The sequence below is a fragment of the Podarcis bocagei genome (assembly GCF_964188305.1).
Source record: "Podarcis bocagei genome assembly, chromosome: 8".
NCBI lineage: Eukaryota > Metazoa > Chordata > Lepidosauria > Squamata > Lacertidae > Podarcis > Podarcis bocagei.
In genome coordinates, this window is record NC_138133.1 from 81,468,241 (window position 1) to 81,496,058 (window position 27,818).

At 45.8% G+C, this 27,818-nt stretch overlaps 1 protein-coding gene and 1 long non-coding RNA gene across 4 annotated transcripts in view; one reads left to right on the top strand and one right to left on the bottom strand.

Moving 5' to 3' along the window:
* The window catches only part of LOC308593205, a 751,641-nt gene that overhangs the window by 462,509 nt on the left and 261,314 nt on the right, over positions 1-27,818 (top strand). The gene's annotated exons all lie outside the window — the stretch shown is intronic.
* ADCY8 (adenylate cyclase 8) overlaps positions 1-27,818 on the bottom strand; it is a 144,524-nt gene that overhangs the window by 79,780 nt on the left and 36,926 nt on the right. For both annotated transcript variants that reach the window (XM_081204372.1, XM_081204371.1), the window contains exons 2-5: positions 13,141-13,290; positions 8,187-8,317; positions 6,692-6,803; positions 158-285 (exon numbers count right to left, since the gene is read on the bottom strand). In XM_081204372.1, the coding sequence (XP_081060498.1) occupies positions 158-285; positions 6,692-6,803; positions 8,187-8,317; positions 13,141-13,290 (521 nt within the window). The remainder of the gene's footprint in view (positions 1-157; positions 286-6,691; positions 6,804-8,186; positions 8,318-13,140; positions 13,291-27,818) is intronic.

Here is a 27,818-nt window from a genome sequence, read left to right on the forward strand (position 1 = left end):
GGAATCTCAGCTCACTGTTACCCCAAAGAACACAACAAAGCAGCATGAGAGACTTTGAGGCTATTCTGCTGTCTTGCAACAAGGAGCCAGCACATCACAGACTGAGGCACAGTGTGATGGCGGCAGAAGAAATGAGAGAAGGGGGAAAACAAATTACCTGATTGTTTTGATCATGCTGAGTCCCATTTCAACGCAACAATGAGCATGGTCTTGGCGAGGTTCCGGGAGCCCAGATACGCAGTAGTAGCAGTCCCCTAGGATCTTAATTCTAAGGCAGTGATGTTCCTGTAACCAAAAGGAGAATGATTAGAAGCAATGAGATTGGGTGTGGAGTAGGATGGGTATAAAAATGAGCAGGGTGGGAAATATGGAAAGGAAAATCTGAAAGCTCTTTGGGAAAGAGATGTTTGTGTGTGTAAAGGACAAGCAATATCTTGATTTTGTTCTGATCTGTGACAAACATTCATTTTATATATATATTGCATCCTGAAAGGGTCAGTGATTTCCTGGAAAGAAAGAAAAAACATCAAAGAAATACTGCAAAGATCTGAGCACCGCAGGCAAGCTTGGCTGTGCTTGCCAAATTACCTAAATCAGAAGACAAGGCAAGACGTTGCCATTTACTAGAGACTACAGTCAGAGGAGAGACGCGGGTGGCGCTGTGGGTTAAACCACAGAGCCTAGCACTTGCTGATCAGAAGGTCGGCGGTTTGAATCCCCACGACAGGGTGAGCTCCCATTGCTCCGGTGGGAAGGTAAACATTGCGAGCGGTACCTATTTATCTACTTGCACTTTGACGTGCTTTCGAACTGCTAGGTTGGCAGGAGCTGGGACTGAGCAATGGGAGCTCACCAGAAGGGAACTGCAGTACTGTGAGTTGTTAGGAGACCACAATTCCCCTCATAGAGCTGCAATTCCCAGAGTGGTTTAACAATCAATCCCTCTTCCCATGGAACTCTGGGAATTGCAGTTTTGTGAGGGGAATATGGGACTTCCAACAACTCTCAAGGGTGCTGAGAGTTATTAGGAGTCCTCTATTCTCCTCACAGAATGACAACTCCCATAGTTCATACTGCAGTTCCTAGGACTTCAAAGCACCCTGCACCTGACATCATTGTGATGTCAAGTGATTGACAGGTGTATAACCCAGCCCACCTGCCATATTTGGCATGCTGGTCCTCATAGGTATTTGGCCAGTGGAGCCAAAAAGATTCTCTACCTCTGTGGCAGACAGAACCATCGGGGTGGATTTCAGCCTGTTTGTCTGGATGGGTGTTTGAAATGTGGCAGGGAGGTGAGGAAAATGCACTGGATTTAAAAAAGAAAGAAAGAGGCAGGCCCTTCATTTTCAGGTCTTGGTTCCACAAGGAGCTCTTGGGAATATTCTGAAAAACTAGAGGAAACCACAACGGCTTGGATCTTGATGCCTCATTAAATGCTGCATGTCAAACCATCTGTTTAAGAAAATTGCCAGAAAGAATAAGAGCAATGCAGAAGGTTGCCAGGAGATAAACATTTCTAACTAGGACGTCGCAAAAAAAAAGTACTGCAAGCAAAGTATTGGTTGTATGCAACTGTTGAGATATTTTTGCCAGGATTAACATTCCAAAGAAATACCTATCCTTCGATATAGCCTTGCTCTGCAGTGAAAAGCCCAAAGTAGCCAGATTGCCTAAGAGCTTTGAGAGCCTGGTACACTCACAACACCACAAGCTCTATGCCAGGGGTCAGCAACCTAAGGCCCATGGGCCAGAAGCGGCCCGTGGAGGTCGTTTGACCGGCCCCCAAGCTGCCCTTGAACCAAGTTGCCCGCTCACGCGCTGTGCTAAACCAGTGCAGCGCAGTGCAGGGACTCACTTCCGTGGCACCAGAAATCGTGTGTGATCCAGCCCATGGAGGGATCTCCATGGAATCGATCCGGCCCAGACAAGATAAACCTTGCTGACCCCTGCTCTATGCCATCTGCTTTCCCGTGGATCAAGAGAGCTTATATTAAGATTCACCTGACTTTCCGAAGAACATTTCTGCAATGGGTTTGATTGTAGCCAACACGTTAGAGGGAGATCAAGCCACTGTCATGGACTATCAGGGCTCTGATGAGTGTGTGGCAGGGGAGTTGGAGGCTGACCCAGGAGATGGGGGACAGCTATTCATGGGATTGTGTGCCGCCCACGAGGCTGGTGGATGGGGAAGAGCCTGAGCAGTCAGAAGCGGGGAAAGGGGTACAAGATGTATTGGAAGTGGAGGAAGAAGCTGCTCAGGTGACAAGAGCGAGCCAGCAAGAAATCACACGATTCAAGGTGGAATAAACTCTTTATTAGCAAGAACACGATGTGCAAAGACTTGGCAGAGTGTTAGGCCTAATGAGTGCAGTGGCTCATACTTGGTAGTTCTTGCCCAATGGATCGGTTGCCGAGACTGAAAGTCCCTGCCTCTCCACACCCTCCTCCCCAGGGCTTTCCCCAAAGAATCGGAGACTGCACCTGCATGAAGCCAACCTCTCCTCTGCCCTTTTCATGCCTCTTCTGGTTCTGGGAGACAAGCAGGGAGGAGAGCTTTAGACCACAAACAATGATCAGATGAGACACCCACTAGTATGTGTGGTATGAAATCCTTTAGTTTGTCTGGCCAAGCTTAGAGAGGCTTCTTGGCTCAACTCAGCTAAAGGTTAGGCAGAATTTCATGATATATCCTCTGGATATATCCCCATTCAGCAGCTGCTTGGTTAAAAGAGATCATAGTATTGTATGGATTTGCTTTACACTGCCAGTCCTCAAAAGCAATGACAAACCTAGACAGCATCTTAAAAAGCAGAGACATCACCTTGCCAACAAAGGTCCGTATAGTTAAAGCTATGGTTTTCCCAGTAGTGATGTATGGAAGTGAGAGCTGGACCATGAAGAAGGCTGATCGCCAAAGAATTGATGCTTTTGAATTATGGTGTTGGAGGAGACTCTTGAGAGTCTCATGGACTGCAAGAAGATCAAACCGATCCATTCTTAAGGAAATCAGCCCTGAGTGCTCACTGGAAGGACAGATCCTGAAGCTGAGGCTCCAATACTTTAGCCACCTCATGAGAAGAGAAGACTCCCTGGAAAAGACCCTGATGTTGGGAAAGATGGAGGGCACAAGGAGAAGGGGACGACAGAGGATGAGATGGTTGGATAGTGTTCTCGAAGCTACCAGCATGAGTTTGACCAAACTGCGGGAGGCAGTGGAAGACAGGAGTGCCTGGCGTGCTCTGGTCCATGTGGTCATGAAGAGTCGGACATGACTAAACGACTAAACAACAACAGCCAGTCCTCAAGCAGCCCTCTCAGGCAGACAGTAGTACCAGCCTTGCCTGAAGTTTTTTATAAACTGGATAACCTGAAAATTAAAGATTTAGATGCCATAACTCTGTCCTTTGCTTGCAGAAAAATCTTAGGTTCAATCCTTGGCATCTCCAACTGAAGGAGAGGGTATTGGCTTCCACCTGAGGTACTGGAGAACTACTGTTAGAGTAGACCAGTTTTTCCCAAACAAGGGGACCCCTGATGATGTTGGAATACACATCCCACCATCCAAAGCCATCCATCGTCAAGGCTGATGGGAGTTGTAGTCCAATAATATCTGGGGACCAGTGGCTGGGGGAATGCTAGGGTAGACATAGGTAGGGTAGATGGTCTGAAGCAGATTCATATACACTCAAGGCCTTCTGAGTGCAAAGCAGAACTCTGTCACTGAGCTATGACTGCTCTGCACAGAACGACATTTGACTGAAGCTTTTGAGAGAGATTTATGCATAAGTTACTTTACAAAAACAACACACCATGGTGACTCAAAGCACGAAAAAATTGGCACGAGAAAGAGCTAAAGAAATGAGCTGCTCAAATATCCATCCACCAAAAGGCACCAAATAGAAACTTCATTAAGGTTTCTCCCCCCTCCCTCCTCCTCCCACCCCCCACTTCCCAGGGCAGGGAAATGATGGATTGTGTTTTCTAAGACCCATGCTGTGCTATCAATTCCACCCACTCTTCAAATAAGACCGATATGCTGTGTGCCTAGCAGAAGTTTGGAGCTCGCTATTCATCTCAGTTTGGAAAACAGGTTTTGGAAACAGATGGAGAATGAAAAATCCCAGCAGGAACTAGGGAGAGGGACCTTAGCTTATGCTCTTCTCGAGACTGCTAAGACCCGAGCTGGTGATGGTATATTCTACGTTTCTGTGCAACCAAAACACACAAGCATAAGTGGACAGTAACATGGGATTCCAGCATTTCTAGAATCTCAGTTTTACTCGCCATTTCTATTTCATTTTAATTAATGGTCCTGAAGCAGTAAGCTTGAACATGTGTGGACAATGCTTGCTGATATCTCCTAAGCCCAGGACAGAACTTGGGAGTCTGAATAAGATTCCCAGTGGGCAGGAAGAGGGGACTAGTGGTCAGATGGACGGAGTGGTAAGATGGACGGAGACAACCTTACAGGTACTTCATGGATCCCAATTCTCCCTACAGAAAAGGAACTTATCACAGTAAGCAGCGATGTTCCCTTCTCTCCTTCACCTCCCCAGATTTATGATCAGGCAGAACAAAAAAACATTAGCAAAGCTTCTGACATTTGAGGAGCTCCCTCCTTTGGCTCCGAATCCTACCAATTTGTTTCCCTCCCTCTCCAGCCATGCCTGTTGCTAAGGACTATGGAAGTATATCAGGCATAAGTGGTTGGGGGAGGAGAGTTTTGCAATCACACATTACAGATAGATATACATCTGAATACAGATGGCACCCAAGGGAGAAGTTGAAGGGGTGTGTGTGTGTTTCCTGTGAATATCCACGCTTTCCCACTTCCACAGGAAAGAGCGTGTTTTAGCAAATGCAGATAACTGCCCTGAATGATCGTGTATATGTGTGTGTCTGAATGTTATCACTAGATCTATGCCAGGGCCGGATTTAGGTTTGGTGAGGCCCTAAGCTACTGAAGATAATGGGGCCCTTTATATGTCCAGCTGTCCTTTGTCAACAACAAATTGTTGCTGATTTTTTAAGTTGAATATATGCTAGATGGTAATTTATGGACCTAATAGGTCTCTAAAGCCATTTGCACATAAACAAAATATGTATTTTATCAAAGTACATCCAGTTTTTTCCCCTTTAGATTTTTTTGGGGGGCCCAAGAGTGGGGCCCTAAGCTATAGCTTGTTTAGCTTATATGTAAACTGATCTATGCAGGAAGAAAGAGACAGAAATAACTGTGCTAGTCGTGGGAACAATCCCATGCTCTAGCAACACTAATAACATACATTTAAGGTGCAGATGTATCACTTTGACAATCACAGCTTCCGCCAAAGAATTCTGGGAACTTTATTTTGTTATGGGCTCTGGTATTGTGGCTCTGAAGGGATGCGGGTGGCGCTGTGGGTAAAACCACAGTGCCTAGGACTTGCCGATCGTATGGTCGGCAGTTCGAATCCCCGCGGTGGGGTGAGCTCCCGTCTTTCGGTCCCAGCTCCTGCCCACCTAGCAGTTCGAAAGCACCCTTAAGTGCAAGTAGATAAATAGGTACCGCTTTATAGCGGGAAGGTAAACGGCGTTTCCGTGTGCGGCGCTGGTGCTGGCTCACCAGAGCAGCGATGTCACACTGGCCACGTGACCCAGAAGTGTCTGCGGATGGCGCCGGCTCCCGGCCTCTAGGGTGAGATGAGCGCACAACCCTAGAGTCTGACAAGACTGGCCTGTACGGGCAGGGGTACCTTTACCTTTTATTGTGGCTCCGAATGATGGGGGTGGAGACACTCCTTCAGGTATACTGGGCCAAGGTTGTTTAAGGCTTTAAAGTTTAGCACTAACACTTTTAATTGTGCTCAGAAATGTACTGGGAGCCAATGTAGGTTTTTCAGGACCAGTGTTATATGGTCTCGGTGGCCACTCCCAGTCACCTGTCTATCTGCCGCATTCTGGGTTAGCTGCAGTTTCTGGGTCACCTTCAAAGGTGAGTGCATTGCAGTAGTCTAAGTGGGAGATAACTAGAGCATCCACCACTCTGGCAAGACAGTTTGTGTGCAGGTAGGGTCTCAGCCTGCATACCAGGTGGAGCTGGTAGACAGCTGCCCTGGACACAGAATTGGCCTGCACCACCATGGACAGCTGTGAGTCCAAAATGACCTCCAGGCTGTGCACCTGGTCATTCAGGAGCACAGTTACCTCATTCAGGACCAGGGAGTCCCTTACGCCTGCCCGCTCCCTGTCCCCCCAAAACAGTACTTCTGTCTTGTCAGGATTCAACCTCAATCTGTTAGCAGCCATCAATCTGTCTGTGAAATGGTAGGGGAACCAAACACCTGTCTTTGTAAGAAAATGTTGCCATGTCAAGAACAACAGGACAAGTATAAGTAAGGTTAAGTTATGTAGAATCTCTTATAGACTTGAAAAACTGGTGAACCCAACACAATCTACCAGCCATAGCCCTCCAGGGACATAATCAGTTTTGCTTACCTGGGACTACAATGACAGGGATGTTGTGAAGCTCCTACCAAGCCAAAATTCAGGGCAGGTAGACTGCATACAGCCTGGTGGGTCACAAATCAGATCTAACACAACAAATTTCCACCCTTCACAGCACCACACAGGGTTTTTGAAGCGCCGAAAATGAACAGGCAGCTTGACTCTTGCGTGCTAAATGAAACAAATAAGCCTCTTGACTCACATGTGCTAGGCGATCAAATCTGGCAAAGAGTTCATTCAGCATTCGGACTAGTTCCTGGGCTGATAGTGTTGTGGAGAGGTTGGTGAACCCTTTCACATCTGCAAAAAGAATGCTGGACACCAAATGGAGAAGAGAAAGAAAATCAGGACTCCTGAGTTATAGGTAACAACGGTGACAGTAATACTTTGCAGAAAAAACATGCCACAGTCCACCTTCCATTTTAGGTGGAACCTCCATTAGATAAATAGAAATTCAACAATGTCTTCAAAACCATCAGAAGTGTCCATGACAGGGTTGGGGAACCAATGGCTCTCCAGATGTTGTTGGGCTCTTATTGTCATAAGTGTTTCTCCTTCAAAGCATATTCCAATGCAGCTGAAGGTCTGGCTCACACATGCATATTCATCACTCCATTTGCTGGAAGTGCAAGCTGTGATTTTAGTGTGTGAACGACCCAACAGAAACTATGTATTGATGTCAGGGCATCACCGCCAATGGGGGCACTTCATGCTTTGAGTTGAGGGTCATTCTACTGGACGTATGTATGATCCAGCCCATATGCTTTAAATGAATGAAAACAAGAAGATGCTGTGCTATGATGGACAATGTATCTATATCAATATCAGCAGTTGAAACAAGGTAAGCTCTAGTTGAGAGACATCACCCAGAAAACTTGGACCATTGTTGGGTTTTCAGTACCCTGACTCTTGCATTTTGATTTGCATATTGTTTTGGGAAATGCAAATTGAGTCATTTGCCTTTAAATGCAAACTGGATCATATTCATCCCCCATCTTTCAAGGTACACAACACTTCCTGGCCTCCTTCCTCTGCAGCCGAACTCAGGTGGCTCCGTCTGCCTAATGATATTTTTGGGTCCTCATTCAAGAAGATTGTTCTTTTCCCTTTGGATGTTGGCTGCCTTTCTTACATGGACACTGGCCAGGAAGGAATAGATTGGTTTCCCCCCCACGTCATGAATAATGCTACCCTAGGTGGTTGTTTGAACTGCCTATGCAGCACGACAGATGCTGCCTGTATCAGAAAGATTACACTCTAATCCTAATCATGTTTACATGGAAGAAAGTCCCATTAATTCCAATGGGATGTTCTTCAAAAGTCAGTACGCTTGAGATGGTGGTCTCGGTGGATTGCGGTGAGAAGCTGGAGCATTGTGTGTGTGTGTGTTTGTGTGTGTGTGTGTTGGATGGAAAATCCTACCCCCTGTTTGCATGCACTCGAGCAAGCCAACTCAGAAATACTGCGGTGAAAGAGCAGTCGCCAAGTAGCTTTGATGAATTAAGGGAGAAAAAACGCTACTGTGAAATGTTTGTCTGCTAAAAGGGCGTGGAGAGAGAAAAAGCAACATCTCCCAACATTTCAAACCCGTGATGAATGAAGTGATCAAAAGACTCCACGCAAAAGCCCCCAGCTGACATTCAGCAGAGGAACAGATCGTTAAGAGAAAGAGAGAAAATTGGAATGCATGCTCTCACCTGACATTTTCATAGCGGTGAATATAGATCTTGTGGAACTGGTGTTGAAGATGCTCGTCTTCCACGTTGGTCATGTCATTAATCATTTCTAGGACTACAAATCGAGGTAACACAGACAGAACCAGACGTTCCTGAAACAACAACAACAACAACAGGAGATTGGAGAGGCAGGTACAGGAGAAGAAGAAGAAGAGTCTGGATTTGATATCCCGCTTTATCACTACCCAAAGGAGTCTCAAAGCAGCTAACTTTCTCCTTTCCCTTCCTCCCCCACAACAAACACTCTGTGAGGTGAGTGGGGCTGAGAGACTTCAGAGAAGTGTGACTGGCCCAAGGTCACCCAGCAGCTGCATGTGGAGGAGCGGAGATGCGAACCTGGTTCCCCAGATTACGAGTCTACCGCTCTTAACCACTACACCACACTGGCTCTCAAGAGGTCCTTGGCATGTTTCCTTCATGGTGAAACAATGACAGCAAACCGCAACAGCTAACCCTCTTGGGGCCACCTCCAAAACACTCAGTCTTAGGTCCTTAAACACTAATGTGAACACTTTAAATTGTGTCTGGAGGTGTAACAGCAGTTCCAAGTGGAACCCCAGCCAACAATGGCGACCACCTGAGAGGTGGCCAAACCCACCAGAGAAGTGATGGAACTGAGTTCCGGCTGAAAAAAAAGCCCCGATTATAATGTATCATATAAGATTTCATGTTCAGTAATTATCCATCACATATCTATACAGTGGTACAGACACTTCAGGTTACAGACTCTGCTAACCCATTAGTGAAAGTGGTGCTTCAGGTTAAGAACAATTTCAGGTTAAGAACAGTTTCAGGTTAAGAACAGTTTCAGGTTAATAACGGACCTCCAGAACATTAATTTCTTAACCCGAGGTACCACTGTACAGTCATACCTTGGAAGTCGAACGGAATCCGTTCCAGAAGTCCATTCTACTTCCAAAACATTTGAAAACCAGGTTGCAGATTCTAATTGGTTGCAGGAAGCTCCTGCAGCCAATTAGAACCCACGGAAGCCCCATCGGACGTTCAGCTTCCAAAGAACATTTGCAAACTGGAACACTCACTTCCGGGTTTGCGGCATTTGGGAGCCAAAATGTTTGAGTCGCAAGGTGTTAGACTTCCAAGGTATGACTGTATATGCCTGTGTATTATCATATCTGATAATTACATCATATCCAATTGTTATATGTTAATTTGGGTTTCATTTCATTTCATTTTTCTCTCTGACAAAATACTTCATATTTTTTTCTTTTTTCTTTTTCTCAGAACAATACTTCATCTCCAATCAGAAGGTTGGAGATACCAGTGTATAATCAAACCAAATTAGTCCACAAACACACATACGCAAAGCACAAAGTCTATAATAAAGTATCACCAAAGTATGAACTTCTTCTGAAGTTGAGCTCCTTAAGGAAAGATCATAATAAGCAAATATGTGTGACCAGTCATTTTTACCAGCTTTCCTCTCTTACACCTCTGAAGTGCAAAATCCATTTCATGCCCTCTGCTATAGACACTTGCCTTCTGGTTTATGAACCTATGCACACAACACTTTTGACTCCAGAGAGAGAGAACCACTTCACACATGAATGACTTTATCTGTCAAGATCCATTTTGTTCATCTCAGCAAACTTTGCCTAGAAAAGTATAGACTCAATTATCTCTGAGGAGAGGGTGAAGTTAAACTCCCTGCTCTGTGCCTGACTGGCAGAATATAAATAGCTTTATTTGGCCCTACATTTTAGCTCCAAGTGACATGTCTCATATTCCAGCACCTAGAAGTCTTCCGTTCAATGACTAGTTGTGGCAGCTGTCAAACATATAAAAGAATGCTCAGAAGAGATTACCTATCTTCTCAAGAATCCATTTTCCTTCAGGATTCTTCATTAAAAGAATAGAATAATCAACTCAGGAGGTATCAGACTCCTACATTAATTACAAAGGATTCTGGAGAAAACAACAGCAAAAACGATATCACTTCTTACTTAATTTAGTGCAGCCAACTCCTTTATTTTCCCCATTTTGAAACCATTTCACCTAGAGCAGTGGCTGTAGGAGATCATCTCAGATTCCTCCACAGATTGGGGTCTTTTGGGAAAGGGGAGGGGGCTTTATCTATGTATGTATGGATGGATCAGTCTAATTTTCATGTGGCACTCGTAAGTTCATTTCATCCTGTTTCAAGTATCAACTTGTGATTCCCCCCCAAATGCAAGAAAATTCAAATTATTTTCACTGTTTCTTCACAAAATATTCATTGTCATACATTAAAAATGTGCTTTTTTTGTATGCACTTTCTTCCAAAATGCACGTTCCTACTGAGTTTGAATGGATTGCAAAGATCTGGCCCATTAAGACCATGATCAAACTAACCTACTATAAGAGAACACATGTAAATAAACTCAAAAGTTTTATGGAGAGATGCGAGTTTTTTGTGATCTGGAATAATAGCTTCAGTGACAATGTACAACCATGTGCTGTCTTTAACTTATTGCAATGTTATTAGTTTATTGCAATTAGTTTGTGTTTTTGTTGTTGATGTAGTTTTAAAAAAGTATGTATTTTAACAAAAATATGCATTTTAACAACAACAACAACAACAACAAGAACAACAGCAACAACAACAACAGTAATTTATTATTATTTATACCCCGCCCATCTGGCTGAGTTTCCCCAGCCACTCTGGGTGGCTCCCAATTGAGTGTTAAAAACAATACAGCATTAAAATATTAAAAACTTCCCTAAACAGGGCTGCCTTCAGATGTAATAATCTGCTCCATTCTGCTCCACTTCTTGAGCTAAGAACTGTATCACAAAATCTGGAAAAGTGCAGAAATGTAAGGGTACCTATGCTCAGATCTAGGGTATTAGTCTAAGAAATGCAAATCAGGATTGTTGGATAAAAGCAGCAAGGCAAAAGCCAGCTCCAGATGGCTGGAATGCAAAACAGGATGTTGTGGTTTGCAACTGTACTGTTGGAAAAAAGGTGGAGTCTATTCTCTGTACTGAGCACCGGATGTTAGCTCAGAGTGTCATCTGACCTGTGCTGGAAGTACAGGGGCGGAGTTGTGACTCTTCTGATGGAGTCTGAAGGGTGCAGTCACGTTTTCTATGTACTGCTGAATGACAGGAATAAAACATGTAAATAGGACTCCTGTCTGTCTCATTTCCCCTCCCTGGGGGGGAAAAGCAAGGAGAGAGAAGCAGAGGGTGTGTTCTCCTCACGCCTAATGAGAAGAATCGCCGGTTTACGACCTAGCCTGCCGGGAGTAGCAGACGGAAGGTAAACAAGTATCTCACTCAATTGCCCGGGGGAGGCCAGTTTACCTCTGACTGTGAGCTGAGATACTGACAGTTGGCACACTTTAAGATGTGGACCAAGTCAAATCCTTGAGTGCTCCATGCAAAATAACACTTTGGCAAATGTGGGCTATAAACACTGTTACAATCTGTAGCTTGCAAATTGTTGAGCGTTTTGCCTCTGACTGGCTCCTTATCCTCCCACACAGGCAACATACTTTTCATATTCTTCGTGACTTTGTTTAGATGAGTTGAAACAAACTTTTGATTTAAAGCTTGCTCCCATTGCTGGCTCCTGATTAAAAAGGAGAGATGCGAGGTCTTGATAAATATGGATAAGCAATTTTTTATTTGCCTGCACTTCCAATCTTTTCCACTTAGGGACGGCTTGATTATATAGCCTACAGAAGATGTGAGAATTGCTGGAGAGGGAATGAGAACATTCCTGAGAAATCAGGAGTGATAGGCTAGACCTGCAAATCACCACAAGGAGAAAAGGGATTGACTGATTCTGAGAACTGTAACTCTGCGAGATGAATGGTTGGGATCGTCTCCGAACAACTCTCAGCATCCTTAACAAACTACAGTCTCTGGGATTCTCTTTCCAGGAAGCCATGACTCTGTTAAGAGTTTGGGTGTAATCCTTGATGCCTCCCTTTCCATGGAGGCGCAGGTTACAACAACAGCCAAGGTGACATTTTTCCACCTTCGCCGCATCAAGCAGTTGGTCCCTTACCTTTCCCGCTCCAACCTGGCCACAGTGATCCATGCAATGGTCACCTCCAGGCTTGACTACTGTAATTCGCTCTATGTTGGGCTGCCCTTGGAGCTGTCCCAGAAACTCCAGTGGGTGCAGAATGCTGCAGTGAGGCTCCTCACAGGGTCTCTGCCATGGGAGCATATTCACCCAGTGCTTTTCCAGCTGCACTGGCTCCCGGTGGAGTACAGATTTAAGGTGCTGGTGTTGACCTTTAAAGCCCTTCACGGCCTAGGACCCTCGTACCTACGGGACTGCCTCTCCTGGTATGCCCCACGGAGGACCTTAAGGTCCATATATAGCAACACCCTAGAGGTCCCGGGCCTTAAGGAAGATAGATTAGCCTCAACCAGAGCCAGGGCCTTCTCAACACTGGCTCCGGCCTGGTGGAACGCTCTGTCTCATGAGACCAGGGCCCTGCGGGATCTGATCTCTTTCTGCAGGGCTTGTAGGACAGAGCTGTTCCACCTGGCCTTTGCTCAGAATCAGTTTGATTCCCTCCTCCTCTATCTTTTTCCTTTCTCGTCCTATGAAGAGATTGCTCTCTAATTGTTTTAATGTTGTATCTTAATCTTTAAATTGTATTTTAAGTACCTTGTTTTTATTATTGGTTGCTAGCCGCCCTGAGCCTGATCTTGGCTGGGGAGGGCGGGGTATAAATAAAAAATTATTATTATTATTATTATTATTATTATTATTATTATTATTATTATTATTATTACTGTTTGAAGTGGAATAAGACCATTTTCAATTTGTAGTGCAGATGGGGCTTCAGCTGGGTATTGACCTCATTCTTTAATGTACAATTCATGCGTTTGGTTTTGTTGCAACAGATTGACACGGCTGCATTTCACAACTTCATTTCTTCCATTACCCTACCTGCCTCTGGTTTTCGGTTTCCAGCCTCAACCGAGCTTCTACACATCTCCGGGTCTCTAAGAAGGCTTGGCGTTGGGCTCGGTCTGATAAGTAGCTAATGAAGATCCCAGCGGTATTCATGCACATAAATAAAACCGCCTGAGCTGCTGTCTGAAAGAAAGAAGAAGGAGGAACATTAACGGCATGGCTGTATCGTAGAAATAGAGGCATGCACATACCGATAGAAAACAGAGCTGTGAAGTGATAAAAATATTGATATATACTGCAGTCCCCAATGTGTTAAATGGAACTTACTTCCAGGAAAATGTGCATCCGATTGCAACCTCAGCTGATGAATTATCTTCCCACTAACCAATCCATTTAAATAAATCTATGCAACCAAAAACGTACTACATGGGACATACTGAGATGCTGAAGAAACTGTATGATAATAGCTTAATAAACGATACCTAGCAATCTTTTTTTTTTTTACATAGTTACCATTTAATAACACCCTCGTTCAGTAGCATACCAGAAACGCAGCAACAAATAAAGCCAAAATCAAGCCTGCTTTTAAATGATAGTTGCACTGTGTAAAGCTGACATTCTGCTGATAAAAACTGAATTTTTTGTTGATTAATCTACCCAGTGGAGAAGGATAGAATTCTAAAGATAAAGGCAAACTGCTTCTTGAATTCAAATATATAAGTATAAATATAGCATAAATATGGACAATAGTTTTTTCTATGTAGTAAAATATTGTGTATAGTATAATTACAATGATTTTTTAAAACATGCATGTTGCTGTGTGTGTTTGTGTGTGTATAAAAAGTAAAGGGATTTAATCAAGGTTGTTTTGAACTTTTAAAACAAAGGAAGAAATATGATGATCAGGATCTCAAAGGCACTGAAACATACAATACTTTCTGTGCCAGGAGGAAGAAATAGACATTGTTTGGGGGCATTAAACTCTCAATGAACCACAGATGATGCTTGCTAGAGCTGAGTCACAGCAGTGGAGTCAGGAATGATTACAAACATAATTAGCCATTTTTTATTTTTACTTTTTGGGGGCAGAATGTCTTCTGAAGCAAATGATGTTGCTGTGACTCACTGAACAGTTTAGTGTGTAAGGAGAAGGAGATCTGGGGAAAGTATGGATTGCAGTCGGCATTTGTCATTATTATTGTTGTTGTTTGCAACCATCGGATTGTTTTGGGTGATAATGAACGTCTTGAACGAAATCACAGAGCAAGTTTGCATGGATTTGTTCCTTCTCAAAGTGCTTATGTCTCACTCTGTTTCTTTACTCTGTGATCCTCCTTCCTTCTAATGCTGAAGCTATCAGGGCTATGTGTCCTGTATTTACACAAATAGGGCAGAAAAGTCAAAGCAACTGGCATCACCCTTAATTTCATGAGTATTTTTGCTCTCTATATTTAAAGCAATTTTTAGACCCTCCTGCAAAGGTTGATTTACACTGTGAAATATCTGAAGCTGGAGGATTTCCGGTGCTCAGGGATTTCATACACTCAATCTGTCTTTATTTCCCAATATTTTAAATTTCCATTACATATCCCTGGTAAATCGCTCTCACTTTGCTGTCCGTTTTTGCCTTGGAGGGGAGGAGTGTGCCCTGCTAAAATGCAGATAAGTATGATTCCTACCGTTGTAATCCTTATTTATTTTAATTCCATTTCTGAATCGCTTCCCATAAAATAACTCGTGCGATTTCACAGTCAAAAGAACAACTAATAAAACCAATCCCATATGCCCAAAAAACCAGCAACAATTAAAACCAATTTCATATGTAAACACCATTACAAATCCAATGCAGATATAGGATGGGAGAAAGTATTTCACTTAAGAAACTTGGTGTGGAAAGAAAGATCATCAACAGGCGACAAAAATACTGTATAGACTGTCTGGTTGACACACAACAAAAGAGAGATTCAAAAAGTCCAGATTCCATATTGTATGGAAGGGATCATTTGATGACCATAGTAATGAATAGGGAGCTATTGCACAACTCTTCACTGCCCTGGTCTCTAGACTTTTTTACTGACAACTCAGACCCATTGGTTGATCTAGCCTGCTTCCTAAGTGCAGTCCTGTCTGTTAAAAAGCAATGGGCCAGATCACATATGATTGGCTGCCAATACAATCTGCAGCAAAGAAAGTTGGGAGCTGGTTGCCAATTCTGAGTGGAAAGTACAGGGACAAATCACAAATATATGTAGAAATATACTTTCTTTTTTGTATTTGTCAGGGAACTGCCATCAGTGCCAGAGGGAGAGAGCAAAATCCAGAGGGATTCCAGAGAGCGTCCCGGGAGTGGGAGAGGCAGCCCATCTTCTGGGGAAGAGAATCAGCGTAGCACCAGTGGAGAAGGGGGGCAGATGGGGGAAGCGGCGAGGCGGTCCCATGACTCCTTGCCGGGGACCAGCGGGGAGAGTAGTGGTCCTCCGCTGCCTACGCCCTCCTTGCGCAGAAGGCTTTCGCGCAGAGAGAGTAGGAGGAGACTAGGCGTCAAAGAGCTTCTTTGCTGGAAGAAGTTTAAGAAACGCCCACTGACGGATTCTGCCAGCGATTGAGACAGCCACGGGAGAAAAGGTTCACTCAGGCAACCCAGCCAGGTGTTTGCACCGGCTTACTCACAAGCAACCCCTAGAACCATTACAGTAATGCACTGTTGTCTGTGAGGGGTGTTAGGGGAGCAGTTGGAGGATGGATGGTGGCTAACAGACTGAGGTTGAATCCTGACAAGACAAAAGTACTGTTTTTGGAGGACAGGAGGCGGGCAGGTGTGGAGGACTCCCTGGTCCTGAATAGGTTAACTGCGCCCCTGAAGGACCGCGTGCACAGCCTGGGAATCATTTTGGACTCACAGTTGTCCATGAAGGCGCAGGTTAATTCTGTGTCCAGGGCAGCTGTCTACTTGTTCCATCTGGTACACAGGCTGAGACCTTACCTGCCCGCCAGAGTGGTGCTTGCTCTAGTTATCTCCCACTTGGACAATGTGCTCTATGTGGGGCTACCTTTGAAGTTGACCTGGAAACTACAACTAATCCAAAATGCAACAGCTAGACTGGTGAATGGGAGTGGCCGCCAGGACCACATAACACCGGTCCTGAAAGACCTTCATTGGCTCCCAGTATGTTTCTGAGCACAATTCAAAGTGTTGGTGCTGACCTTTTAAGCCCTAAATGGCCTCGGCCCAGTATACCTGATGGAGCGTCTCCACCCGCATCATTCAGTCTGGACACTGAGGTCCAGCTCCAAGGGCCTTCTGGTTGTTCCCTCAATGCAATAAGTGAGGTTACAGGGAACCAGGCAGAGGGCCTTCTTGGTATTGGCGCCTGCCCTGTGGAACGCCCTCCCATCTGATGTCAAGGAAATAAACAACTATCTGACTTTTAGAAAACATCTGAAGGCAGCCTTGTTTAGGGAGGCTTTAAATGTTTGATGTTTTATTGTGTTTGTAATATTCGATTGAGAGCTGCCCAAAGTGGCTGGGAGGCCCGGCCAGATGGGTGGGGTATAAGTTTTAAATTATTATTAAAGGTAAAGGTACCCCTGCCCGTACGGGCCAGTCTTGCCAGACTCTAGGGTTGTGTGCCCATCTCACTCAAGAGGCCGGGGGCCAGCGCTGTCCGAAGACACTTCCGGGTCACGTGGCCAGCGTGACATGGCTGCTCTGGCGAACCAGAGCCGCACACGGAAACGCCGTTTACCTTCCCGCTTGTAAGCAGTCCCTATTTATCTACTTGCACCCGGGGGTGCTTTCGAACTGCTAGGTTGGCAGGCGCTGGGGCCGAACGACGGGAGCGCACCCCGCCGCAGGGATTCGAACCACCGACCTTTCGATCGGCAAGCCCTAGGCGCTGAGGCTTTTACCCACAGCGCCACCTGCGTCCCATATTATTGTTATTATTAGATGGGGGACACATTGTGCTTCTTCTGGAGTAGTTTGGCCCCCGTTGGTCCCCACCCTGCACTCAACTCTCATCTTTGGCTCCTAGAAGCTGTAAGCATGTGACAGTAGCCACACCCCAGGAAATGGCTTCAAAAGGCCAGCTAAACCAGGTGACTGTTGGGTCTCAAAACCCTTGGTAAGTTAGGGACTTCCCTTGCATGCAAAAGACAGGCTCTGGCACAATTGAGTAATCAAGACCAAGAGTGGGGCCAACAGTCAGGAAGATGGTTTCTGCACATGTGGTAGAGTCAAGTGAGGGGCAGATGGGGTCCATCAACCTGGGAAGGTGGCCCATCAAGGAGAAGGAAAGCTCTGATCCTAAACTCCCGCTGCCTTTCCAGACATCTTTGGGAGAAGAAAAGGCTAAGGAGTAAACTGTACACAAATCCAGAGGGGAGTCCCTAAGACAGCTGGGTGGCACCCTGCCCTCCTACCCCAGCCCCATCTCTACATCTCACAGGAACTTTCCTACTGCCTCTTTTCTCCCAAATTCCAATAATCCTGAAGCTCAGAAGCCTGCAACACTTTCCTTGTGAGGCTTACCCAGCTCCCCTGAGTGCAAGCTATTAGAACATAAAGAAATATTGCACGATGAGATCATTATATAATTGAATGGACCACTTTAGGGGCCCTAGGGAGGCTACAGAAAATTAAATACAGTTGTCAGGGTGGTGTCAGTGGCTTCCGGCTGGTTGCCCAAGGTATAAAGACAAGGAGAAGTTTCTTACAATCCTTTTTTTATTTCAGACTTTACAGAGAGAGGCTATAAAACCCAGCCTCTTGGATAATGGCAATGCCCCGAGTGAATCGCCACCCATGTCTCTTTCACTTCCTCATTCATCATCATCATCATCATCATCTCCTCTATGGGTGCTGCCCTCTGTCTTTGAGCTCTTTGCTCTCCTACTTTTAAGGCTCGCCAGGTTCTGGGAGATGCTTTCTGGTCTGGAATGCTTTCTACTGACAATGTGTCAGCCAGCTGCTGCTCTGGCTCTGCCTGCTCCTTCTCTCCCACTATTTCCCAACTTTCCCCTCCATCTGCCTCTGAGCTGAGACCTTCCACAAACCACTGTTGTAAATCTATACTGTCTTCCTCTTCCTCCTCCCTGGAAGGGTCAGGATGTGGAGGCAGTCTCCACCACTCCTCCTCCTCTACCCAGTCCCTGACAACAGTATTAAATTTTTTAATAAATTGGGCAGAACACAGAGGAACTGCGGCATCAGCCGTTCCGCTGCTGAGGGTTATTCTGTTTTATCATGTTCCAGGTTTATGCTCTCCTCATTAAATCTAAAATTGGTTCATCACCCCCTCTCTCAAGCATCTTTGCTGTACGCCTCCTTCGCCTCTCCCACCTCCAAATTGGTAAAATAAATATTAACTTGTTCCTTTCCCCCTAATTTAGTGCTCTGACACATACATGGAGATGCATATCATATAAATAGCTCTTTATTACGGCATGTCTGAGATTTTGCTCTGCACTTGTGACTGGAACATTTGCTGTGCATTCATCAGGCCAGGAAGAAGACAATGAATGGAATATTGGATTTACTCAGGACAGAAGAGCCTGCACAAGTAACTGGTGACCCACTAGTGAAGGGGTCATAGCTCGATGGTAGAACATCAGCTTCACATGCTGAAGGTCCCAGGTTCAATATTTGGCACCTCCAGGTAGGGATAAAAGAGGCACTTGTCTGGAACCTGATTCAGTATAAGGCAGTTAGCACATTTGAAAGCTAAGCAGCAGCTGCTATGGTTTCAAAGAGGATGGGAGACCGCATGTTGAGATTCTGCATTGCAGGGAGTTGGACTAGATGACTCTCAAGGTTCCTTCCAACTCTATGATTCTATGTCCTAAGGAATATTAGATTTTAGATCCTCAGTGTTTCCGGAGCATCTCAACCACCAAAGAAGCTCACAAATGTTGAGGAAAGAGCATGGCGCACTTTTACATGCTGCATGCTGCACTTTTACAGTCTTCTATTTGGTAGGTAAAAGCGACGCGGGTGGCGCTGTGGGTTAAACCACAGAGCCTAGGGCTTGCCAATCAGAAGGTCGGCGGTTCGAATCCCTGCAACGGGGTTAGCTCCCGTTGCTCTGTCCCTATGTCTGCCAACCTAGCAGTTCGAAAGCACGTCAAGGTGCAAGTAGATAAATAGGTACCACTCCGGCGGGAAGGTAAACGGCGTTTCCATGCGCTGCTCTGGTTCTCCAGAAGCGGCTTAGTCATGCTGGCCACATGACCCGGAAGCTGCACGCCGGCTCCCTTGGCCAGTAAAGCGAGATGAGCACAGCAACCCCAGAGTCGTCCGTGACTGGACCTAACGGTCAGGGGTCCCTTTACCTTTATTTGGTAGGTTGTCCTCTGTTTGAAGGACTAAGGCTACTATAAGACTTCAGATTAGGAGCTCAAAGGGCAAACACTTCCTGTTCAAAAAGCCAGATCCCGTTTTCAAGGTGGCTCAGGCAGGGGCAGAGGAAAGGGGGTGTGGTGGGTGCGTCTGCCCCGGGTGTCACCACTGAGGGGGGTGACAAAATGCTGGGCAGCACTCACTGCAGGGCCTGCAGCTCTCCTAGGAGAGCCGCAGTGGCTTGGGCGCACTCAGGCTCTGCGCTGGCCAAACTGTCCGCCAGCTGCCTCCACCCCAGCTGTAGGGCGACTGAGTGGGAGAAGGCAGGCAGACTCCAGAGGCCCTGCCCCTATGGGCGGCTCGCCCCGCCCCTGGGCGCAAGTGGCTTTCTCCTCCACTGGGCTCACATTGTTTTGAGCTAGTCTGGACACCCTTTCTCAGCCTTCTACGTCTTCAGGTAAGAACATAAGAACTTAAGAAGAGCTCTGCTGGAGCATACCAGTGACCCATCTAGACCAAAATCTGATACTCACAGTGGCCAATCAGTTGCCCAAGGCAAGCTCACCAGCAGGACCCGGGTATGGCAACCCTTAATCTGGGTACCAGCTTACTTTTGAGAATGGCTGCAGCATAGCTGTGTGTCCTATTTTACAGAGGACAGTCCTCTATTTGAAAGCATCCTCTAGTTGATGGGCTATCCAGTTTAAAAACAAATAAGCGTCAGAATGAAGAGCAGGGATGCTGAAGGTGCCCATCAACAGTTGGTGCCTACCTAGACAGCAGACTAAGAGGCACACAGGTCCACTGCTGACAGTCCTCACCACTTGGGTGAGATGTCCTATTTTTGATTTAAATTATAGTATTTATTTCCAAATTCGAATGTATACATGTGATTTTATTTGTTGTTGTTGTTGTTGTTGTTGTTGTTGTTGTTGTTGTTGTTGTTTAGTCATTTAGTCGTGTCTGACTCTTCAAAACCCCATGGACCAGAGCACGCCAGGCACTCCTGTCTTCCACTGCTTCCCGCAGTTTGGTCAAACTCATGCTGGTAGCTTCGAGGACACTGTCCAACCATCTCGTCCTCTGTCGTCCCTTTCTCCTTGGGCCCTCCATCTTTCCCAACATCAGGGTCTTTTCCAGGGTGTCTTCTCTTCTCATGAGGTGGCCAAAGTATTGGAGCCTCAGCTTCAGGATCTGTCCTTCCAGTGAGCACTCAAGGCTGATTTCCTTAAGAATGGATCGGTTTGATCTTCTTGCAGTCCATGGGACTCTCAAGAGTCTCCTCCAGGACCATAATTCAAAAGCATCAATTCTTCGGTGATCAGCCTTCTTTATGGTCTAGCTCTCACTTCCATACATCACTACTGGGAAAACCATAGCTTTATCTCTACTGGCCTTTATTGGCAAGGTGATGTCTCTGCTTTTTAAGATGCTGTCTAGGTTTGTCATCGCTTTTCTCCCAAGAAGCAGGCGTCTTTTAATTTCGCGACTGCTGTCACTATCTGCAGTGATCATGGAGCCCAAGAAAGTAAAATCTCTCACTGCCTCCATTTCTTCCCCTTCTGTTTGCCAGGAGGTGATGCATATGTAATTTCGATGCAAACCTGAACCCTATTTCGTCCTCTTTTTTGGTGATGTGTAAGCAGACACTAATACTTAGCAAAATTGGTTTACATAAGCCAAGAGATAGAATGTTCTGCCTCTACTTCTAAGTTACCTCCGGCTATATATCTACTGTATCCTGATACAGTCAAACTGAAATAATTATTACAAATTATTTTGCTTACCAAAAAAAAGCCTTCAAGTTCTTTTAGGGCTGGTGTGTAGCACAGTGGACAGTGTCAAATTATGAAGTCCCCCCCATTCAAAAGTTGTCTCTGCAGCCCAAACTCACTACATGCTGCACCAGTAATGAAGACTGGCCACCCTTAGATCTTTAGCCCCCATTAAAAATAAATAAAATAAATTTATACAAGCCTGAAAAATGAATTTTAAAATCAGAATTTGAAATCTGACATTCAAAATTTGATATTAAAATATTTTTTTTAAATGCCCAAACTTTTAAAATATGATTTTCTTGTTGCAATTAGGCGGGCGGGTTTCAATTCAATTTAATGAAAAATGCCTAATTTTCAGTTCTCAAACCAATATGCAGAGTGGAGCACAAATATCTTTCAAAATTCACACGCCTCTGAATTGTGCAATGCTGCTCTTGAACCACATAAGGATAACAAAAATGCAGATATTAGGGAAAGTGTGATTAAAAATACAGATATCAGGGGAAAGAACACACACAAATTATTCAGGCAAATTGTTTGCAAAATGTGTATATGAAGAGAAAATCGCATAAAAATGTTGATGGGTATTTTCATGAATTTTCAATATTTTTTATGTAATTGCAAACTTCTAAAAGGTGGAAAACTGAATTTAAGATTGGAGATTGTGAGAAACTGGAATTGACAGATTTGTCCAAACCTAGCTGTAATTTTCTATTATGAAAACTATTCCCTCCCCAATCATCATCATCATCATCATCATCATTATGCATAAATCTTGGACTGCCTTTTCAAAGACCATAGAATGCAAGAGAGCCATCTTCTTGCCAGACTCATTTGACCTTCATGCGTCTATTTCAGACAAAAGCAGACACTTTCAATACTTTTCATTCTTTTGCCATATACTTGCATAGCTGTCAAGTGTCCCTTATTTGAAGGGACAGCCCCTTATTCCAGCGCCATGTCTCGCTGCTGTCCCTTATTGATGGATGTCCCTTAAATGATGTCCCTTAAATTTCAAAGGAAGCAGCTCCTCTCCTTCCCTCCCTGCTGGCCAGGGAGGAGGGAAGCTCCAGCTGTGTTGCTTGGCTGTGTTGCTCACCCAATAAGAAGTCTAAGAACGACTGGGGGGGTGGAGCTTGCATGCCTTGTGTGTGGCTAGTTAATGCAAGCTGAGGAGGTTTTTGAATGCTGGACGCCATTTTGTTGCACATGCTGCTGCAAACTTTGCAGTGCAAAGCCAGGCCGGGGAGCCATCTTAAGTTGAGGTTGCATAGGCCTTGTGGTGCATGTGATTCAGATTCTATTCAGTTGAACCTCTTGTTACAAAGTTGGTTGGACATTGTTCTCGAAGCTACCAGCATGAGTTTGACCAGACTGCAGGAGGACAGGAAGACTGGAGTGCCTGGAACAGGTGAGGCTGCAGGTCCCTTATTTTGGCTGCTGCTCTCTTATTTTCAAATCTGTAAGTTGACAGCTATGTACTTGTGGAGGCATTAACTATTTGAGAAACGCTTGCCCTCTCTAGAGGATTAATGGAAACTAACCAGATCGATCGTATCAAGTCCTGTTATCAATTTCCTGGAAGCTAAGAGCTCTTATCTCCTTTGAATCCACATAGAAACCAAATGTCAGATCAAATCAAATTTACATTTACAAGATATCCTACACGCTGGGACCTTGAGGCACTTGCCAGAGTCAATATTAAAAACAAACCACAATAAAATAAAATAAAATAAAAATCCACACCGAAGTCAATGAAGCATGGGTGAGCCACAGTCAAGCAGGTAAGATAATTTCATATTTGAAAATGGACCTTAATGCAATGCAATTCATTTTTATCTGCCTGCTGTCAGGCAGCATAAATAGTAAGAGGTTTTGCTAGCTGAGATCACAGGAAGAAAAAGATGGAGGTGGTGGCAGTGCTTTGGATAGATCAGAAAGCAGCAACTCTCTGGCATTATGTGAGCTCACACAAGCATTCGCCTGGCTCGGTTGAAACGGAGACATTTGCCCCAGATTCAGAAACTAGTTTTCCTCCTCCTCTTCCACCACCACCACATGAAAATTGAGCTCAAAAAACAGAGAAGATCTGCTGTGCTCCTGATGGAGCACAGCACAAGAAAAATGGGACCTGAATGTGTTTTCCGCCTCTAGAATCCTCCTACTTGGGATGGAGGAGAGATCTGTTTCAGACAAATTCCTACATGGGTTTTGGTGGTTCCAACCCAATCCCATCAAACCATCTCTTGCACTGAGCAGCTTCTTATTATCTCTGATCTGCTGGTACATTCTTGGGTTTTCTTTTATAGACTTCTCCTCACACCCAATCATCATATTTAGGTAGCTCCATCCAACACCAACACCACCACCACCACCATCATCATAGAAAGCTCTTAATGGAAGGAGTCTATATGTTTTAGATGCTGAGATGTTATAGATGCTCCTAGAAAAGAAATCGGTCCAATATATAACTGTACATTTCTTCCTGATGGATATCTGTCTTAGTCTCTTGAAGCAAAACAACAACTACACGGAGTCTTTCATCATCATCATCACATATTTCTATTATTATTATTATTATTATTATTATTATTATTATTATTATTATGGCATAAGATTTTGCATATACAGTGGTACCTCGGGCTTCAGGTTACAAACACTTCGGGTTACAGACTCTGCTAACCCGGAAGTAGTACCTTGGGTTAACAACTTTACCTCAGGATGAGAACAGAAATTGCGCGCCATTAGCGCAGAGGCAGCAGAAGGCCCCATTAGCTAAAGTGGTGCCTCAGGTTAAGAATGGTTTCAGGTTAAGAACAGACCTCCAGAACGAATTAAGTACGTAACCAGGGGTACCACTGTAGAGCTCTGTTCCACTTCATTGGAAGCATCACACCTGGAATCATCTCACCTGGCAGAGACCTAGAGATAAATCTTAGAGAGATGGTGTAGGGGTTTGGGCCAGGGCAGGTACGAATTCCAGTCAGCTCACTGGGTGGTCTTGAGCCAGTCACCTAGCCTACTTCACAGTGTGGTTGAGGAGGAGCAGGGGCATAGCCTTGGGGGTGCTGGGGGCCATAACCCTGTGTGCGCAATTTTTGAGAGGGTGCGAACCAGGTGCCCCAGTGCTCCTTCCCACCCCCCAAGGGCTATGCCAACTGGCCGGGCTCTCTCCTGTGTGGGCAGGCAGGTGGCACAGTGGAGCCCCACAGTGCTCGGGCGGGGGGGGGGATATCACTCCAGCGGCATTGGCAGCAAGGGCGCATGCCCCCACACCTACCCTACTCATTGGCAACTGATGCTATGATGCTGTGTGGGAAAACCATGTATTTCACCTTACACTTCCTGGAAGAAATACAATTTTATTTCTGAATCCAGTTGGCAGAAGCTTATACCCCGAGAAATCTGTTTGTCTTTAAGGTACTCCTTGCTGTGAAAAATATCTGTGACAAGCCTTGGCCACTTGACATTCAGCCCATGTCCCCTGGCAATACTGTGAAATTTACATCACCACCAGCCACGATGCTTCAATGCAATTTTGTCCGATAAGGAAATGCCTCTTGTATTTCATAATCAAATAATGTGATTAGGCACCTGTGATTACACAGTGGTTGCAACAAGGCTCCTTCTCTCCTACTTGATTGCCCCCATGGACCTTAGCCCTCTTCAGAAATGATACCCAAGTGTTCAATCAGAACATGAGGCTGGTTAGTGCCACTCTGTGGCATCTGCTGCAAGCATCTATGGAAAGGAAGCATTCTTGTGCACCTCTCTTACACAAAGCCTTCCCTGTATTGTATGTGTGGATGCCATAGGTGGGGCTAGCTATTAAAGCTGATCCACCTCTACCCCCTGCTCAGGTGATGATTGGACGCCTAGGCATAATTTGTAAAGTGAGCTCTTGCTGAATCCCCTTTAATTTACCAGAGTGAGGTGAGATCCTTATTTATACCCCACCCACTTGGCTGGGTTTCCCCAGCCACTCTGGGTGGCTTACAGCATATATAAAACACAGTAGAATATCAAACATTAAAAACTTTCTGATACAGGGTTGCCTTCAGATGTCTTCTAAAAGTTATGTACGGTGGTACCTCGCAAGACGAATGCCTCGCAAGATGGAAAACCCGCAAGACGAAAGGGTTTTCTGTTTTGGAGGCGCTTCGCAAGACGAATTTCCCTATGGGCTTGCTTCGCAAGAAGAAAGCCCATAGGGAAATCTCCGGGGACCTCTTTTAAATGCTGGTGGTGGGGAGCAAAGCCTTTCCCCTCCTCCGGCCTTCAGAAGAGGTCCAGGAAGGCCGGCGGGGGCCGAAAGGCTTTGCTCCCCACCACCAGCATTTTAAAAGCAGTCCGGGATAGCAGGGAAGTGCTTCCCGCTATCGCGGACGGCTTTTGAAGGCAGGCGGGGGGGAGCAAAGACTTTCGCCCCCCGCCCGCCTTCAGAAGAGGTCCAGGACCTCTTCTGAAGGCGGGCGGGGGGCGAAAGTCTTTGCTCCCCCCTGCCTGCCTTCCCGGGAGAGCGGAGAAAGGCAGCGCGTTTCTCCGCTGTCCTGGACGGCTTTTGAAGGCAGGTGGGGGGGGCAAAGACTTTCGCCCCCCGCCCGCCTTCAGAAGAGGTCCAGGACTCCTTCTGTTCCTCCTCCCGCATCGCAGCGACGCGCCTGTCCTGGAAGCCGAAGGAGGAACAGAAGGGTCTCCTTCTGTTCCTTCTCCAGCTTCGCTGAAGGGCGCTGCGCCTTCTCCCTCTCTGCGCAGCGCCTCTCCTGTGAAGCAGAGGCGCTGCGCAGAGAGAGAGAGAGAAGGCGCAGCGCCCCTTGAACGACGCGCCTGTCATGCAAAGCCGGAGGAGGAACAGAAGGGACTCCTCCTGTTCCTCCTCCCGCTTCGCAGTGACGCGCCTGTCCAGCGAAGCCCGAGGAGGAACAGAAAGGTCTCCTTCTGTTCCTTCTCCAGCTTCGCTGAAGGGGCGCTGCGCCCTCTCCCTCTCTGCACAGCGCCTCTCCTGTGAAGGAGAGGCGCTGCGCAGAGAGAGAGAGAAGGCGCAGCGCCCCTTGAGCAACGCGCATATCAAGCGAAGCCGGAGGAGGAACAGAAGGGACTCCTTCTGTTCCTTCTCCAGCTTCGCTGAAGGGTGCTGCGCCTTCTCCCTCTCTGCGCAGCGCCTCTCCTGTGAAGCAGTCTTTGTCCCTCCTGCCTGCCTTCCCAGGGGCTTTTACATCGCCCCGGACAGCGGAGAAGTCCTCCGCTGTCCTGGGCGATTTTAAAATGCCGCCCGCCAGCATTTTAAGATCGCCCCGGACAGCGGAGAAGTCCTCCGCTGTCCCGGGGTTTTTTAAAATGCTGGGGGTGGGAAGAAAAGCCCTTGTCCCCCCCCCAGCCTTCAGAAGAGGTCGGGGGACAGACTGTCCCCGGACCTGGTCTGAAGGCGGTTTCCATAGGAACGCATTAATTGATTTTCAATGCATTCCTATGGGAAACCGTGCATCGCAAGACGAAAAACTCGCAAGAAGAAAAAACTTGCGGAACGAATTAATTTCGTCTTGCGAGGCACCACTGTAATTCTTTATCTCCTTGACATCTGAAGGGAGGGCGTTCCACAGGGCAGGTGCCACTACCAAGAAGGCCCTCTGTCTGGTTCCCTGTAGCTTTACTTCTCGCAGTGAGTGAACCACCAGAAGGCCCTTGGAGCTGGACCTCAGTGTCCGGGCTGAACGATGGAGGTGGAGATTTTCCTTCAGGTATACAGGAGGACCGAGGCCATTTAGGGCTTTAAAGGTCAGCACCAACACTTTGAATTGTGCTCAGAAACATACATGGGGGTGGTGATGCTCCTTCAGGTACAGTGGTACCTCGGGTTACAGATGCTTCAGGTTACACACACTTCAGGTTACAGACTCCGCTAACCCAGAAATAGTACCTCAGGTTAAGAACATTGCTTCAGGTTGAGAACAGATTCGCCCGGCGGCGGTGTGGTGGCAGCTGGAGGTCCCATTAGCTAAAATGGTACCTCGGGTTAAGAACAGTTTCAGGTTAAGAACGGACTTCCAGAATGAATTAAGTTCTTAACCCAAGGTAACAATGTATACTAGGCTGAGGCTGTTTAGGGCTTTAAAGATCAGCACCAACACTTTGAATTGTGCTTGGAAACGTACTGTTAAACCATGCCTGAGATTGCAAATATGAGGGATGGAGTCAGAAACACAGGAGGGTGAAATTTCAAAATGCTATGATGTTGTTGTTGTTGTTGTTGTTGTTATTGTTAACCTGTCCTTCACCCTAAAGTCCCTGGGCAGGTAACAACAATTAAGACAAAATATTTAAAAAAGTTGAATGCAACTTAAAATCACTAAAACAAGGTAATAATAATAATATTTTTTTTTATTTTATCCCGCCCTCCCCAGCCGAAGCCGGGCTCAGGGCGGCTAACAACAATAAAACAGTACAAAAGTACAGCACAAACAACACTCTAAAATCATTCATTATAAAATTAATTAATTTTAGAGGTAGGCTCTGAAAATACACATCTCAAGTGTCAAAAGCTACGGCGATGTCAGCCTTTGCCAAAAGCTGTATAATGAAGGTTCTTGTCGCACCTT